At 63.4% G+C, this 15,126-nt stretch overlaps 4 protein-coding genes across 4 annotated transcripts; 1 reads left to right on the forward strand and 3 right to left on the reverse strand.

Annotated features, from left to right (window-relative positions):
• Nucleotides 1–2: 2 nt before the first annotated feature.
• CHLRE_06g288800v5 (uncharacterized protein) lies at nucleotides 3–4,088 on the reverse strand. Its single transcript, XM_043063384.1, has 11 exons — nucleotides 3,910–4,088; nucleotides 3,631–3,801; nucleotides 3,213–3,240; nucleotides 2,955–3,053; nucleotides 2,684–2,736; nucleotides 2,455–2,532; nucleotides 2,044–2,221; nucleotides 1,751–1,842; nucleotides 1,407–1,509; nucleotides 1,058–1,167; nucleotides 3–915 (listed from the first exon to the last, which is right to left on the reverse strand). Exons 2-11 carry the CDS (start codon nucleotides 3,658–3,660, stop codon nucleotides 712–714), a joined length of 975 nt encoding a protein of 324 aa, XP_042924090.1. The 5' UTR covers nucleotides 3,661–3,801; nucleotides 3,910–4,088; the 3' UTR covers nucleotides 3–711.
• A 110-nt stretch (nucleotides 4,089–4,198) lies between these two features.
• On the forward strand, nucleotides 4,199–6,858 carry CHLRE_06g288850v5 (uncharacterized protein). The gene is made up of 7 exons (XM_043063385.1): nucleotides 4,199–4,425; nucleotides 4,621–4,667; nucleotides 4,859–4,956; nucleotides 5,080–5,237; nucleotides 5,352–5,494; nucleotides 5,819–5,921; nucleotides 6,260–6,858. The coding sequence occupies exons 1-7, from the start codon at nucleotides 4,234–4,236 to the stop codon at nucleotides 6,398–6,400; spliced, it is 882 nt and encodes a 293-aa protein (XP_042924091.1). The 5' UTR covers nucleotides 4,199–4,233; the 3' UTR covers nucleotides 6,401–6,858.
• A 4-nt stretch (nucleotides 6,859–6,862) lies between these two features.
• CHLRE_06g288900v5 (uncharacterized protein) lies at nucleotides 6,863–8,518 on the reverse strand. Its single transcript, XM_043063386.1, has one exon. It carries the CDS (start codon nucleotides 8,476–8,478, stop codon nucleotides 8,269–8,271), a length of 210 nt encoding a protein of 69 aa, XP_042924092.1. The 5' UTR covers nucleotides 8,479–8,518; the 3' UTR covers nucleotides 6,863–8,268.
• Nucleotides 8,519–8,572: 54 nt separating this feature from the next.
• CHLRE_06g288908v5 (uncharacterized protein) lies at nucleotides 8,573–15,028 on the reverse strand. Its single transcript, XM_043063387.1, has 11 exons — nucleotides 14,710–15,028; nucleotides 13,446–14,605; nucleotides 12,319–13,308; nucleotides 12,029–12,140; nucleotides 11,646–11,727; nucleotides 11,307–11,451; nucleotides 10,854–11,070; nucleotides 10,435–10,539; nucleotides 9,295–10,211; nucleotides 9,015–9,212; nucleotides 8,573–8,889 (listed from the first exon to the last, which is right to left on the reverse strand). Exons 2-9 carry the CDS (start codon nucleotides 14,430–14,432, stop codon nucleotides 9,964–9,966), a joined length of 2,886 nt encoding a protein of 961 aa, XP_042924093.1. The 5' UTR covers nucleotides 14,433–14,605; nucleotides 14,710–15,028; the 3' UTR covers nucleotides 8,573–8,889; nucleotides 9,015–9,212; nucleotides 9,295–9,963.
• Between the last annotated feature and the right edge of the window lie 98 nt (nucleotides 15,029–15,126).

Genomic DNA, 15,126 nt, shown 5'->3' on the forward strand with positions numbered 1-15,126 from the left:
AGAGCCAAGCCGGATCTTCCTGTCCCGCATGTCTGTCAGTAACTCGCCTCAGGACTCTGGAAGGAGCAAGTGGAGGCTGTGGAGGCACAGGGTCACAGGGTGTATCACTCATAGCCTCAAGCCAGCAGTCACCACCAACGCCTGCATCAGCCAAGCGAGTCCAAGGCCAAACGAATATCCATTTGGAGCGCGTGTAGCTTTGACGAAGGACTGCACCGTCCTCTAGATGAAATGTGCGAAAGCATTGTGTCTGAAGCTTGCTGTGACCCGGGCTCCATGAAGGGCGCCCACTCATCGCCCGTTGGCAAACCCTGTCTCAAGTGTTCTAAGGTCATTCATATTCCCCACCAGGTGGCAGACGCCTCACCATGCTTCACACCGCTGCCGTGTAATCTTGGTTACCCATGCCTTCATGCTTCCATATCTGCCTTATCATACATCAATAGTTAGTGTACACTTCCCAAGCTCTGCACCCATTGGACCTGGGCCCTGAACAACGCGGACAACGCCATTCATTCATGACCGCCAAGCGTGCCCCATGCCTCCAGCTCCGTTAGAGCCGCCCTATGTGCAGTATCGCAGGATCCGCCGCGGCACCTCACAAAATGCGGCGGCAATCATCCAACTGAGGGCACGGCCCGATGCACTGACACTGGCTCACATGCACGTTGTGCCGCCGCGGCGGACGCAACCAAACTCAAGGCCGCTGTCCTACCGGCGGTACGCCTTGCCACCGCCGCCGCCTGCTCCCCCTGTGGCGCCGCTGCCACCTCCATTGAGCAGCGCCAACAGTCGGGGCCATGTGGCTAGGCCCGCGCCGAAGCCATCGAACTTGGCGCGGGCAGCCGGGAAGCTGCCCTGCAGCGCGAACTTGCGCGGCACCACAACCGGGAACAGGCCGGCCGCCTCGCCCGCCTGTGAGGCGTAAAATAAGATGGCAGCAGGGACATCAAGCGGCGTGCCTGGGCAGGGGAAGGATGCCTAGCTCTAAGCCGCCCTTGCTGCAAAGCGCGTGTGTTGCCAGGGCCCTCGTCGCTCTTTCCTCCTTCCTCCTCACCGACAGAATGGAGTTGCTTGCGGCCACCACCACGGTGCGGGCGGAGGGCACGCCAGTGGTCGCGATCAGGGCCGACAGGAACTCAGGCGTGATGCGCTTCTGACTGCCGCCTGGAGGTCGGCAAAGCGGCGCCAGCAGCGGTCAAGGGGCTGGGGTAAGGATCAGAGCCGTCTAGCGCTTTGGCGAGGCATGCAGGATGCTGCGAGCTCCGTTTCCCTGACACACAGCCTTTTGGCTCCCAAGGCTGCAACGCGCAAGCGCGGGCATCTCCCGCCCCTCTCCGTGTCGCCCCGCCCCCTTCAAGCTGAGTGTTCGCGCTGTATGCTGCGCTGCCGCTGCTGCAGCTCACCCGCGGCCATGATGGACGGATCCACGCCAAGGCCAAACGGCAGCCCCTGGCCGCCACCGGCCGCAGCCGCTCCCGCCTTGTCGTCCCCAGCGTCGCCGACCGACTGCGCGGCATGGCGGTGCAAGGAGCAGCGGCAGAATGGGCGGGGCGGGGAAAGCGCCACAGCTAGCACTCGGGGAAAGCGTCACAGCGAGCACATGATGTACTGTATGCTGTATGCTTCATTGCCTGTGCGCGCCCGCACCACAGTCTCTGCCCTGTCCAGCGCTCTCCCTCGCTGCACACTAGCTTCACTCAACCCTGGCCCCAGCCCAGCTCCCTCTCCTCTCCTTGCGTCACCCCACCTTCCAACTGCAGACCAGCTGCATGGCCGCGCGCTGCTTCAGGTCGCCCGCCGCGGCCGACAGCATTTGGGACAGCATCGGAGTCGACGCCTCTGCACACGGCAGCCACACACACAGGCCAATGGCACCACAACATACGGTAACGTACACACAAGTATACCGTGAAGCACTGGCTGCCGCACAACATGGGACATCTAGAACCCGGCTGCGGACGCAGCTCAAGCTAGCCTTGACAGCCCCGCTACGAGCCTGCACCTGTCCCAAGTGACCCACGACCCCTCGCGTCAACCCACCGGCATCTGCATCTGCATCGGCCGGCGGCGCCAGCGCAAAGGTGAACACGCGCACGGCGCCGCCCAGCTCCGGTCCCAGTAGCCGCATGCAGCTGGCAGCCAGGTCCTCAGCCGCCGTGCACTGCGTGCCGCACAGCAGACTCACCGCCGCGCCGGCTGCGACCGCGTCGCCCAGCACCTGGCCGGAAGGAAAGCGGCGCGTCAGGCGGTTTGAAGCTGAGAGGTGGCATGAGACCAGACTACCGGAGCAGCAGCACGTTGCAGCTGAGGCACAGCAGCGAACTCGTGGCTGGATTCTGGCTGCGTGGCCAGCCCCCGTGCCCCATCCTATCCTCCGACGCCCGCCCGCCTCCCCAGTCGCTCAGCGCCGGTAACGTGATTAGCTCCTCTTCCAAGTCGACCGGCTCCCACCTGCTTGACGTCCTGCCGCAGCGGCACCTCGTCCTTTCGGAGCAGCTTGACCAACTCCTTCTCCTTGAGCTGGTGGATCTGCATGTGTGCGTAAGATTGCAAGACAGAACACGGGGGAGCCACGGCTGCATTGTTGGCGTGGTATAGGGCGTACTAGGTTGGGGTGCTGGGCAGGAGGCGGTGTACCAGCTGGGCAGATGCCATGTGCGCGCTCGCGCGCGCTTCTCACCTTCTTCACGAACCCAGGGCGGTCAGACGTGGCAAGCATCATTGGCCAGCCCACTGCAGCCGCAGTAGCAGCGGCGGCAGCCACAGCAAGGACAAGCGCCGCAGCAAAGCGCAAGGAACGGGGGTGGACGCTTCAGCGAGAGCTTGGCGGGCTGCACAGAGCGCAGGCGTCCTTCGCCGTGCCAGTCGTAGCGGGCTGACCCATGCCATTCCCCACGCCTCCCTTTCCAAGCCAGATGCCAAACGCCACGCGCCACACGCCACGCGCCCACCTGTGGTGTAGTAGGCTGTGACCAGGCCCTCGCCTGTGCCGTCGCTGATGCCCAGCAGGTCGTTGTACACGGGCGGCGTCCACGACACACAGTCCATACCTGAAGGGGAAAAAAACGTGTGCGTCAGCAGCGGTTGCCATTGGTGCTATAACACCTGCCCGGTGCCCACTCTGCCGTCGGGCACCAGGCCGCAACCTGGCAACGCACAGCTCTTTGCTCACTCCGCTTTCCCTTTTTCCTGCCTCCTTCCCTGCTTACCGATAGAGTGAAAGGCGCGGTTGAAGGCCTGCGGGGTCGGGGTTCGGGTGTGCGGGGTTTCAGGAGGGATGCGGTGCATGCCGCGGCGTACGGCAGCCGGGGCCACAGCACAGCTGTCAGCATGTCAGAGGTTGGGGGCACCTGAAGGAGTGCCCGAGCGTCAGACGGACAGCCACACAGCCACACGCCATACTGTGCGGTGCATCCAAGCCTCTGAAGCAAGCGGCATTGAGCGGCTGGGTAGCACAATGCCCTGACTGCAGTTGCGCAACTCCCGCCGCGCCTAGCTTGCTACCGGTGCAAACTGCCGAGCGGCACCAGTGGCATACGGCCTAGGCATCTCTGGATGGCTCTGTGACACCGTACACTGCCGACCAGTGCCGGCCTCCCTCCTGCCAACCACCACCACCCTTCTTACCACGCGGTGTCCGTCCAGAGCGATGTCCATCACTGCACCATCCACCTCTAGCAGCAGGCCGCTCGGCCGCGCGGCGCCCCCCGCGGCATCGGCAGCAGCAGCCGCACCGCGCGCTGTCCGAGCTTGCCGCCTTCCCGCAGTTGCGCACGCTGGCAACGCGAGGCGCCATCGCTGCATCCGAAATGCGGTCACAGGCCAGGAACGTCAGGACGCCCCTTGGCGACAACGAGCGGGCCCCGACATGCGTTGACGCCAGGCCAGGCCAACATATTTGCTTACCGCCGCGTTGGCACCTGTGCAGGGTACACGCTGATAGCAACGCATTAGGGAGAGACTTGACCACAGGGAGATACGGGCGCGCTATGGAAGCAGTCTCGAAAGAAAACTCACACTGTCCAATTTGCGCCCTGTACTTAATGCCAGCGGTACAAGTGATATGTGGTCTTTCAGGTATCCGTTTCTATTAATGCCGGTGCACAGTGCCACAGTCCCCAAGCAAATCAGCGAAAGCCCCATGCATGCTGAAACAAGAGCCCAGGGCAATCACATATACTTGTAAAACATGTTTCTGGTACCACTTACCTTAACAAGTACACGGAGGCCATGATGCGTGCAGCGACAGCCCTACCATCCACTGGAACCATCTCCAACACCGCGTGGCCGCTGCCTAAACGCGCAGCTCGATGTGGAAGAGGAAAACTGGTCTGCCATGCGGCACCATCAAGCTCGGGCGTGGCGCCCAACAAGGCAACGGCAGCGCTGTTCCCGGCCTACCGTCGTGACCCGGAGTTGCAGGTGCGATATGGTGGACTGCAAACGCAGCGCGTCGGCGCTGGGAGCTGGCTCAGTCTGAGAACATGTCACGGGGGAGCGCTGTGAACTTGTATAACCCTGGGCGTGAACTAGCGTGAACCCGGCGCTCCTCCATTCACTTCTAGCACTTCTCTCTCAACGGGAGTTCTGGGTGCCCCTTTCTCCATTGCGGCCCAGGCAGCATTGGACGCACTGTTTGCGGATACGACGGACAAGGGCATCAGGTGAGAGTTGAAACAGTTCCAGCAACGCCTTGCACTCTTGCGCTTGGGGTTCCCAAGGGGCATAACGGCGCTGGTCAGGGCCGCAGGCCCCAGGTGGGCCGTCCAGTAGGCCCGCGCACACACCGCCTTCCGCCCCATCCTGCATCATAAACGTGACCGCCATGTGCTCAATGCCCCGCACCTTGCACCAGGCGCCTCCCACACGCCGACGTGCAGCACCACGTGGAGCGGCTCATCGACCTGGGCCGGCGCCTGGGGCTGAACCGCGTGCACCCGCAGTGGAACGACGGTCCGTGAGGGCGGGACCGACGGTGGGGACGTAAACCGACTGGTTTCGCAGCGGGCTTGCAGCCGCGACGGGGCTTGCTCTGCGAAAACTACAGGCCCTGGCTGCTCCCCCGTTTTCCTCCAGGCGCGTTCTGGGGTCGCCTGACGACGCTGACGAGCGGCATCACGACAGACAACGTGGCTACTCTGGGCCGCCTCACATTCAACCGGGTGCAGCCCACCGGCATCATGGTGCAGACCGACCAGGCAGAGGCGGCGGGCGTGCCGGAGGGGCCGGACCAGGTACATGCCGTGCCGTGTGAATGCGCGATGCACCCATGCCGCCACACCCCTACTATTACACCCTCTCCCCCCTCCGCGTCACTGACACCCTCCTCTCCCGCACACGCACCACAGTGGAAGGGCCCGGAGGCGGCTGCGTGTGAGGACCCGGCGCGCGGCTATGCCGTGACCACCCACTTCCGGCTGCTTGAGGCGGACGTGCTGGGGGCCATGCACGTGCAGGCGCTGTACGAGGCAGACGGAGAGGACCCGGAGAAGTGGGTGGGGTGACACGTGTGTGTGGCGGTGGGTAGGGAAGGAGGTCACAGAAGGACTGGAGGGGGGGACGGGGCCGCGGAGGGGGCCGCGCCAAGGTGGGAGCAAATGCGTGGGTCGTAAGTGCGCGAAAATTAGAGACTAAGGAGTCCCGGGGATTGCTGCCGTCATTCCGACGCATGCACTGCCTTCACCCGCCCGAACATGGTTGGACAGCAACTTCCGAGTCTCGCCCGGCCCTCCGCCGAGGACAGTCCATATATAGCCATGTTGGCACGCTCCCTGGCCTGCGTGCTCATGCCCCTGCTCCCTTACGCCCTTGCCAGGCTGTGGATCACGTTCACGGGCTTCTCCATTGAGCCGGTACACAAGGACGCGGACAGCATGGCCCGGTGGCGCGGCGCCCTGGCGGAAGCCAACCCGGACATGGTGCGTGGGTGTGCGAGGGCGTGAGGGTACTTGCAGCTGGTCGCACTTAAAGGTTTAGGGCCTGTTATAACGTGTGTTTTGTGTTAGGAAAGCACAAAGGATAGGGTCGACACCGTGTGGTATGCGTGTGCGCGTGTGCGTGCTGCCTGGGCACGCGTTGCCGTCGCCACGCCGACGCAGCGGCACCTGTGCGCAGATGATGAGGTGAGGCATGCAGTAGCAGGCGGCATTTCAGGTGCCGCCCCCATGCCGCCCTGCCAGGCCATACAACAGCTTGGTCATCCCCACCCACAACTCCACGCCACCTCGTCCCCGCCTTCACCGACCCGCCCCAACAGGACCCTGTCAGCGGCCGCATCACTGTGTCCTTCGAGCCGGCCAAGCGCGGCCGCGGCAGCCTGCGCTACATCCTGATGGACCCCGAGTGGCAGCTGGCGCTGGGCGGCAGTGGCGCTCTCACGTGCATGCAGCGCGTGTAGGGTGCGGCGGCAGCAGCGGTGGTGGCAGTGCGGGTGTGAGTGTGCGGAATCCTTGGGTGGCAGTTTGGGTGGGGCCCTCCGTGCAAGACGAAGTGACCAGACGGGGCGATAGCAGGTCGAAGCGCGATGTGTGGGTCAGGAGCGTGCGGGGGGGGGGGGGGCATGGATTGTGTGCGGCGGCAGGAGTGGTGCCGGCACTGTGGCATCTGCAAGTATGTTCAGGGCCTCTGCTACCCCTGCTACTTAAAGGAGTGGCGTTGAGTGGCGTAAGCGTTGAAGGAGTTAAGCAGCTTGACGGAAGGGAGGAAGTCAGGCACAGGCACAGAAAGCTGCGTGGGCGGCGGGCACCGGGAGTGTCGTTCGTGGGCGGATGGCAGGCACAGAAGGCGGGCTGGCGGGCGCACGAAACTTTCGCGTGGCCAGGTGTAAGGTTTCGCCAGGTGTAAGGTTTCGGGCCATGTGCAACTCCTGCACTTTCAGGTGGCGCCACGCAGCATACCGGTATTATAAAAGTACACCTCTCTATTGAGTAAATCCTCACAGCAGCTTGCCAGATCCTTCTAGCGGCTGCGCAACGGACTGGCCATGCGATTATTGGGCCTATCTGTACCTCAGGATACTACTGCTTCATACGTGTGCCGGGGCATATCACCTACACTGCCCCTTACCACCCGTACCAGCGACACGTGCGGTAGTCACCCTCTCGCCTGCACTCCGCAATCCTGGATTTCTGTAAACACGCACCACACGCTCTTTGCCACGTCACGCAATTCCTCACAGATGCTGACCGTACGTCGCAGTTGTAAAATGCAATAATGTTATGAATACTGAAAGGAGACAGCGGTGTGACCTCCGGCACACCATACATCCGTGAAGGCGGCAGGCGCCAATGACCTCTAATAAACCTACGTACACAGGGGCATGCAGAGCCCCATCACTACTCAAATCCCTTCAGCTAAACAGCACACAACCAGCCAGGGCGACACGGCTGCCCGCCGTCTGGCAAACGGACAACAGACTTCTCCTACCGGTGCCAAACTGCCGGCTTGCTCGATAACCGGCCGGCTCAATGCTGCTTCGTCATGCAGACGTGAACCGCATAACAAACATTTCGTCGCCCGTGCGTGGCACTTGTGCCAGGCCCACGCCTGCCTTTTAATTCGGCCCCTTGCTACATGCGCGCTTCATAATTCACATATTGAACACACATGCATGAGTGCGCGCTCACTGCACGAGCCGGTCAACATCACCAATGCTAGTCCATCTGCCCTGCTCTGCTGCACGTACGGCTACAGTCCTGCGAGCAAAGTACATCACTACTACTGCCTGGCAAGGATGGTGCCAATGTCGCGTTCTGAAACGCCGCGCTGCTACTCACCAGCACAATACCGTACAACGTTACTGTGAATGCTTATAAGACGAAGCCGAGAAAGCCAGCGAGAAACGTGCCGGCCATGCGGCCCACCGCTCATTCGCTCACCCCTCCAGGCTAAAGCCAGGCACGGTGCCAAAAACAGGTGCCCCCCTTTACTCGGGGGTGAAATAAACTGCCATCCTCGACCCGCAAAAGATCAATGTAATCAGCCAAATTTACCTGGTGCAATGTGAACAAGTGTTCCCCGGTCACGGGAAAAGGGGCTGAGCCCCTCCACAGTCTGAGGCCGAACAACCTCATCGCCCGGACATAGCCGGGGTCGGTTTCCACAGGCACATAGCCAAACTGGGTGCCTAGCAATCACGATGCCACAGCAGAGCCAACCGCAGCCAGACGTAGCACAGTTGTCAACAGCCGCACTACTTGTCATGCCGCAACGCATGCCCTGCCAGCCCCACCGCGGACCGCTACCTAGACACCGCCAGCCGGCTCCTCAGCCTGCGCGCTTGCGCCGCTTCTTGGGCGGCGCTGCGCTCTCCTCCTCCACGTGGCCTTTCCCGCCCCCTCCGCTACCAAGATGCGCGCACGCGCCGCCGCCGCTGCCGCTGCCGCCGCCGCCGCTGCCGCCGCCGCCGCTGCCGCCGCCGCCGCCGCCGCCGCCGCCAGTCTGCAGCGATGCAGGTCGCTTGTGCCCCAGCAGCATTTCCACCAGCGCGTGCCGGATGTTGGTTGCGGAGTTGACGTCACGTCCCTGCACCGTCGGGAGGGTAGAGTGAGTGAGTCCCACTGAGCCCACGACTGAGCCGTCACCCAGCCGTCACCCAGCCATCACCCACTGAGCCCCACTGAGCCCACGACTGCGCCCCACTGAGCCCCACTGAGCCCCACTGAGCCGTCACCCAGCCAGCCATCACCCACTGAGCCCCACTGAGCCGCCACCCAGCCACCCATCCATCGCCCAGCCAGCCGCCCGCCCACAAAGTGGACTCACCCACACCGTCCCGCAGTGGTTGCACACTTGGACTTGGTGAGCACGTAAGCCCCCCCATGGTACGACCGCCTGCAGGCAGCGCTGCCCGTTGCCGAGTAAGCGCCGCCCGCACTTCGCACACACCTGGGGAGGGAGGGGGCAGGAGTACAGTGTGAACCTTGCTGGCTACCCGGCTACCTGTACACGAGCCCCATCCTGTCCACCCGACCACCTGTCTACTCATTCCAACCCGTCTGCTCTCATCTTGCCTGCGATGTGTAGAACTCGTCCACGTACACCACCAGGTGCGCGTACTTGTCCACCAGCAGGCGGAGCAGTGCCCGGTTTGGACCCCGCCCCAACCTGCTGATGCAACCGCCATAGCCAGTGTTGGCGTTGCCCCAGCCAACAATGACCTCCTCCTTGGGCCTTCCACCAGCCAGCTGCTGCGCCGTGTGCTCCAGCACCTGTACCCGTGGCATTGGTGTAGCGTCAGCGCAGTGCAGTTGGTGTGGATGCATCTGCTGGCCCCCTCCCCTCAACCCCCACCTTCTGCGTCCGCACATGGACAGTCAGGCGCCACCGCCGCTGGCCCCACTGCCGGTAGAAACGGAGTAGGTGCCACAGCCCGTACTGTTGCACCGGCGCAGGCGCAGACCCGGCCGCCGCCGCCGCGTCCACGCCACCTCCAGAGTAGAGGTAGCGTATTCGCCGCTCATGGTCAGCTGCTGACGCCACCCGCGCGCCACAAGCTGTAATAGCTCACGGCTTGCCAATACTTCTCCCACTACTACGCCTGGGGCACGCCAGCGTAATCCTCTGTATCTCCCGGTACCCGCAGCCCAATGCACCAGTCATCTTGAATCAACAAATGGCAGATGCAACCACACCTAGCTGTGGGTAGAATATGAAACCGATATCAGGTGGGAACCACCGCTGTGGGTCGCCGTACAATGCAACTACAGCAATCTGCTCATCATGCTTGAGGCACTGTGTAATACCGCAATCTTGAGGCACAGGAAAACAAAATGATCATAAGTATGGCGCGCGGCCCGTTGCCGAATGCACTCTGATCCTCGGATGCATTAATACCGTATACCGTGTACGCCGCTGTTGCTTCGTATGCCGCATTCCAACCTGACTCCTCACCGGCGCCGCCCCCTCCCCCCGCAGCAGCCCCGGCCCCTGCCTTGCATGTATGTGTGCGCGCTTTACCAGCTAGGGTACACGGAGCTGGCGCGTGTTGGTCCGGATCCAGGGATGCGCCAGCAGCTGCGGCACGGTGGGTCGCAGCGCCGGGTCCTTGTGCAGGCACGACAGCACGAAGTCGCGTGCGCCTGCCGACAGCGCGGACGACACCTGCACCGGTGCGGTGGCGATGAACGACTCTGTCTCCTCGCGGCTAGAGCCCATGAACGGCGGGTAGCCGTGCAGCAGCTCGTAGGCCAGTACGCCCGTGGCCCACACTGCGTCGCGGGGCGGCGGCGGGCGGGTAATGGGCGTGTCAGGAGATTGTAGGGGAAGGCGTAGCACGGGCGGCTGCTTACTAACTCATAATGTGTGCGGGATGGCAGGGTGGGTACTCAGTCTCGATGGGTTGGGTTGGGGACGGATGCTAGGGAGGCACACGAGGGCACACGCATGGGGGCAAGCGTGCGGCCGCGTCCAAGATCAACACGCGGCTCTCACCGTCCACACCAGCACCGTAGTGCAGGTCCGTGCGGTCTTTGTTGTCGCTGGGGTGGCGCTTGAAAGGACATTTCAACTGCTCAGGTGACATGTACTCTGTGGTACCTGCGGAAAAAAGCGAGGAAGTTCAAGGGACCTTGCCGACAACACGTGTCCGCCCAGAATTGGCGGGAACTTGCCCGACCGTCCACTCAAAACGGGTTGACGGGTATCTACTTTCCCCTCGACAAAACCGGTACCCACATCCCCTGTCCAGAAAAATCACGGGGCGCTGCTGCCCGTACGTGGCAACAGCACCAAACCCGCCCAAGCTAACCCCAGCTCCTCCCTTGCACCTTGCCCTGCGGACGCGCCCCCGCCGCACGGCGGATCCCTCCGCACTTGGGAGTTCGCTCCGCACATCCCGCCGCCCTCCTCACCTGCACGCGTCACGGCGCGCTCCTGCCGCAGCGACAGTGCAATGCCGAAGTCAGCCAGCAGCATGTGTGTGTGGTGCCGGTCGCTGAACAAAATGTTCTCGAGCTTGATGTCGCGGTGCACGATGCCCTGCGCGTGCAGGTGGCTCAGCGCGCGCAGCAGCGGCGACAGCACGCCCGCCACGGCGCGGTCCTCGTGCAGTCGGTGGCCCGGCACGTCCTGTTTCATGCATGATGGGGGGGGGGGGGGTAATCGTCCATGCACGACGAGATTCAGTAGCAAGGGGGGGAGAGGTACTTGGGCACTTGGAGGCGGTCATGCACGCGCTGCCCGCGGCCACAGACCGCCAAGCGTACAGTACAGTGCAGTCGGTACAGTCGTGGCACCTGCACCCGCTCCCGCTTCCTCCCTGCCCATCCAGGTGATACAGATGTACGCCGCCCCTTGTGCCGCACCTTGAGCACGTGGTAGAGGTCTCCTCCCTCCGCCACCTCCTCGATGAGCACCACGTAGGGCCCTTGTGAGAACACGGCGAACAGCTTAAGGATGTTGTCGTGCTCCAACACCGAGTGCAGCGCCGCCTCGCGCTTCACGTGGTTCCTGTGAAGGGGTGGCCGGTGGACAGTGGATGGGGTAGTCAGGTCCGAGTCCGACTAGGCCGAGGCCGGTGGTGGGGGAAAGGCAGGCGGGCAGAAAAGGCGAGGCAGGTGGGAAGGCACGTCAGCGAGGCCGGCAAGCGGGAACCGAGGGATGCTGCGAATTGGAGGTGTCGCAGACACGCATACACACTGTACCTGGCCAGCTCCGTCATGCGGGCAGTGTCGTACACCTTGACAACCACCAGCTGCATGGAGGTACGGCACAGCGCCTTGTGCACTGTATGCGCAGGGAACACACATGCGCACCCAAACACGCGTCATCAGAAACGCAGGGAGCCGAAGTGTCAGTGTCCTCCTCCCTAGGTGCGCAGCCGCACGGCAAATGCGGCGCCACGGCATGTGCACGCTGCCACACCTCCACAGCTGCAGCGCACACGTCAACAAGCCCAGCACAACACAGCCCGGCGCCGCAACACATGCTGCGGTATGGATGCAAATGTACAAGCAATTGCACGTCTTGCGGTAACAAGCAGCAGCTGAGGCCCCTCGTTGTGGGCTGTAGATAGCCCTTCTCTCACCGGCGCTGTAGTTGCCCTTGTACAGCTTCTTTAGCAGCGTGTAGTCCTCTAGCCGCCACTCGCTCCGGGTCATCTCGCGAGGCATGGACGCGCCAACAGCCATCAGCACGCCCTGCAGCCGGAGGTAGGCGGGTCACGGTCAGGGACAAGGACAACACCGGGGGCAGGCATATGCAAGCGAGGGGTGCGGCGCAATGAAGGCAGCGGACAGAGCTACTACGGTCCAAGAGCGTACCGACAGTGTCCTGCCTCGGGACAGACAGGCACATTCTTTTCGTCCTGGTGCTCACCGGCGGGCCGGGCGGGGTCTCGGGCGTAGGCCGCAGCATGGACGCGTCCACTGTGCTGTGCGCGCGCCGCACTGGGGGCTGTGAAGACGGCGGAGGTCCTGGGAGCCCTGGCGCAGCCCCAGCCGCACTACTCAGCTCGGCCGCCGCCGCCTGCTGGCGCGGCTGTGGCTGTTGGTGGGTCTGTTGAGATGCGCCGTGTCCAGCCGCCAGTGTGGGGCTGAGCGCCGCCGGCGGGCGGAGTGGCGAGTTGAAGCTAGCAGAGCTGATGCTGGACAGAGCGATGGCGGACATGCCGCGCGTCATGCCAGAAGGCGGCCCGTGGTGCTGCCGCGCCTGGGGCGTTGGCGGCGTGCGTGGCGGCGCGTCGGCATGTGTAGCGGTCGCCGAGCGGTGCACAGGCGACGGCGGCTGCGGAGGCTTCGCCCCAGCCGCAGCAGTACTGAAGGGAGAGGCAGCGCTAGCCGGCGCGCACGGCACGCTGCCGCTGCTGCCGCCGCAGCTACCGCTGCAGCCGCCGCTGCTGCCCTGCTGGTGTTCCTCGCCTGCAACCGCCGCGCGTGCGGCGGCGGCTGTGGGTTTCGCAGTGCCAGGCGGCGACGCGCGCCATGCACCCGCGCGCCCACCAAAGCTGCCGCTCCGTGACAGCGAGAGGGGCGGCGGCATGGGTGGCGGTCGGGCCAGGTGTGGGCCCTGGCCCGACGCTGACGGCAACCTCAACAAGCCCTGGTGCAGCACTGCGCCGCCAGCTTCGCCACCACCGCCACCTCCAGCAGACTGGTAGGCGTCGCAGCTTTGGCTTGAGCTCAGCAGAATTGCGTCAATGTCAGAGCCGCCGGCGCCGGCACCAGGTGTGTGACTGAGCACGAAGTCCATGAGCGGGTTGGGTCCATCGCTGCGGCCGCCGGCGCTGCTGCCGAGGCGGGAGGCGGAGGCGCAACCACGCTGCGAGTTTGGGGCGCTGGTGCTGGGGCCTGGCTCACTGAGAGCGTCCTGCGGTGGGGACGGAATGGATGGATGGATGGTAAGCCTCAAAAAGGCAATTACATCATGGCAACGGCGCTAAGCATTCCATACGTGCAATTATTATCAACCATTCACATCTTGCGAGCACCGCCAACCCCGCGCACCACTGCTAAGGCCTTGTCCTCGGGAACTGACACAATGTTGGGCCGTGCAGTCGCGTGGGCGACGAACGTGTGACCGACGCTGTGACTCGAGCGGGCGGTACCGCTGCCTGCAGCAGCTGTTGGCGATGCAGCCGCACTTCCTCCGCCGTTGCTGCCGGTAGCCATCCCACTGCTGCCAAGGGCAGCCCGCGCGTCAGCCACGTTGGGGCCGAAGGAGACCGCCCGCCGCAGCGTCTGCGGTGGCGGCGCCTGCAGCAGCTGCGCCTGCTGGCGCACCGCTGCCGGGCCAGCTGAAGCGCAGCCGCCAACAATGCTGTGGTGGTAGGGGCTGGCGGCGGGTGAGGGGAGTCCAGAGCTAGAGGCGGACGAGGGCAGGCCGGAGCCAGCTACTGCCCCGCCGAGGTGCGTGGAGCTCGCGCGCTGGCCGCTGGCGGCAACAGGACACGCGGCGGTAGAGCTCGGGCTGAAGAAATGGTAACAGGGGCTGGCGGGACTGGCGCGGGTAGCCAGCGGGAACGGAGCTCCTGTCGGCGGCGTAGTGGGGCGCAGTGCAACGCCGCCTGCTGCTTTAGCGCTGCTGTGCGCTGGTATGGCCGTACCAGCTCGGTTGCCCGTTCGGCCACTAACGCTGCCGGCCGGCCACCCCGACCCAGCCGACGCTTGAACCTCAAGGTTCGGCTCTGCGATCGAAAGATCGACAGCGCTGACATGCGAGCGCAGCGACTCCTGTTGAGACGGTTTCGCCATCGGCCCAGACCGCCGCATCCTACCCCCGACCAGCAGGAGCTTCCGCAGCTTCGCTCTGAAGCGTGAAACGCGACCTTGCTCCTCAGCTCCCATGCTGTCCTGCCTTTCGTCCAGTTTAGCAACGTCCGTGTGCACCATTGCCACACACGCCCTCGCGCGCGAAGCGGTACTTGAGTCAGGCGTGCCAGGCTCATATGCTGCATCTGGATACACCGCGATCGGTCTGAGCTTGAGCGCCATCTCCTACAGTTCTGCCAGCCCTCGCCACGGCCCCACGCTTCCTTCAGGCGCAACTCGTTGATAATGTTGCTGTGTGATGTGTAATGGCTTGGATATATATTTGAGTCCCCCAAATGCAGTTGTCCTTTGGAGCGTGCCCTATGGGCCAAAGTGGGGGAGTCAGTCCCTTGTCCCTGCAACACCAGGCATGGCATGATGAGTTCCAGTTGTCAATTATTCCGGTAGACATGCGAGCTGCGGCAGCGTTTTGCCAGTCGAGCTCAGCACATCGACTTGCCTGAGTCGTGCTACTATAAGGAGCGCTTTTGGGGCTGGTGTGTATCCTGAGACAAGGATATCGGTCACAGATAGCGTGATGTAGGTCGCCAGCGCAGCAGTTTAGCAAGCTAACGGCACGTAAAACGCCAGCGATGGGACAGAGGCTCCAGAGGCTAAGAACAGGGCCATTGGGAGAACTATGTATCTGTTGCATCAGCGTCGGCCCTTAGAGACTACGGATACGGTGCAAAACGCATCGATCAGAAAGAGTGACGGGAGTTTTTGTCCTGAGGGGCACAGGCGACGCAAACCTAGGCTTGTGCGCAGCCTCACACAATTGAAATTATGATGGCAAGTGTAATTCGTTTGCGCGGGCGTTTGCGTGCGACACCGCCGGCCTCTCCTCTTCAGTCCAGGTGACGTAGACGCAGGGCCC

The sequence above is a fragment of the Chlamydomonas reinhardtii genome, chromosome 6 (assembly GCF_000002595.2).
Source record: "Chlamydomonas reinhardtii strain CC-503 cw92 mt+ chromosome 6, whole genome shotgun sequence".
NCBI lineage: Eukaryota > Viridiplantae > Chlorophyta > Chlorophyceae > Chlamydomonadales > Chlamydomonadaceae > Chlamydomonas > Chlamydomonas reinhardtii.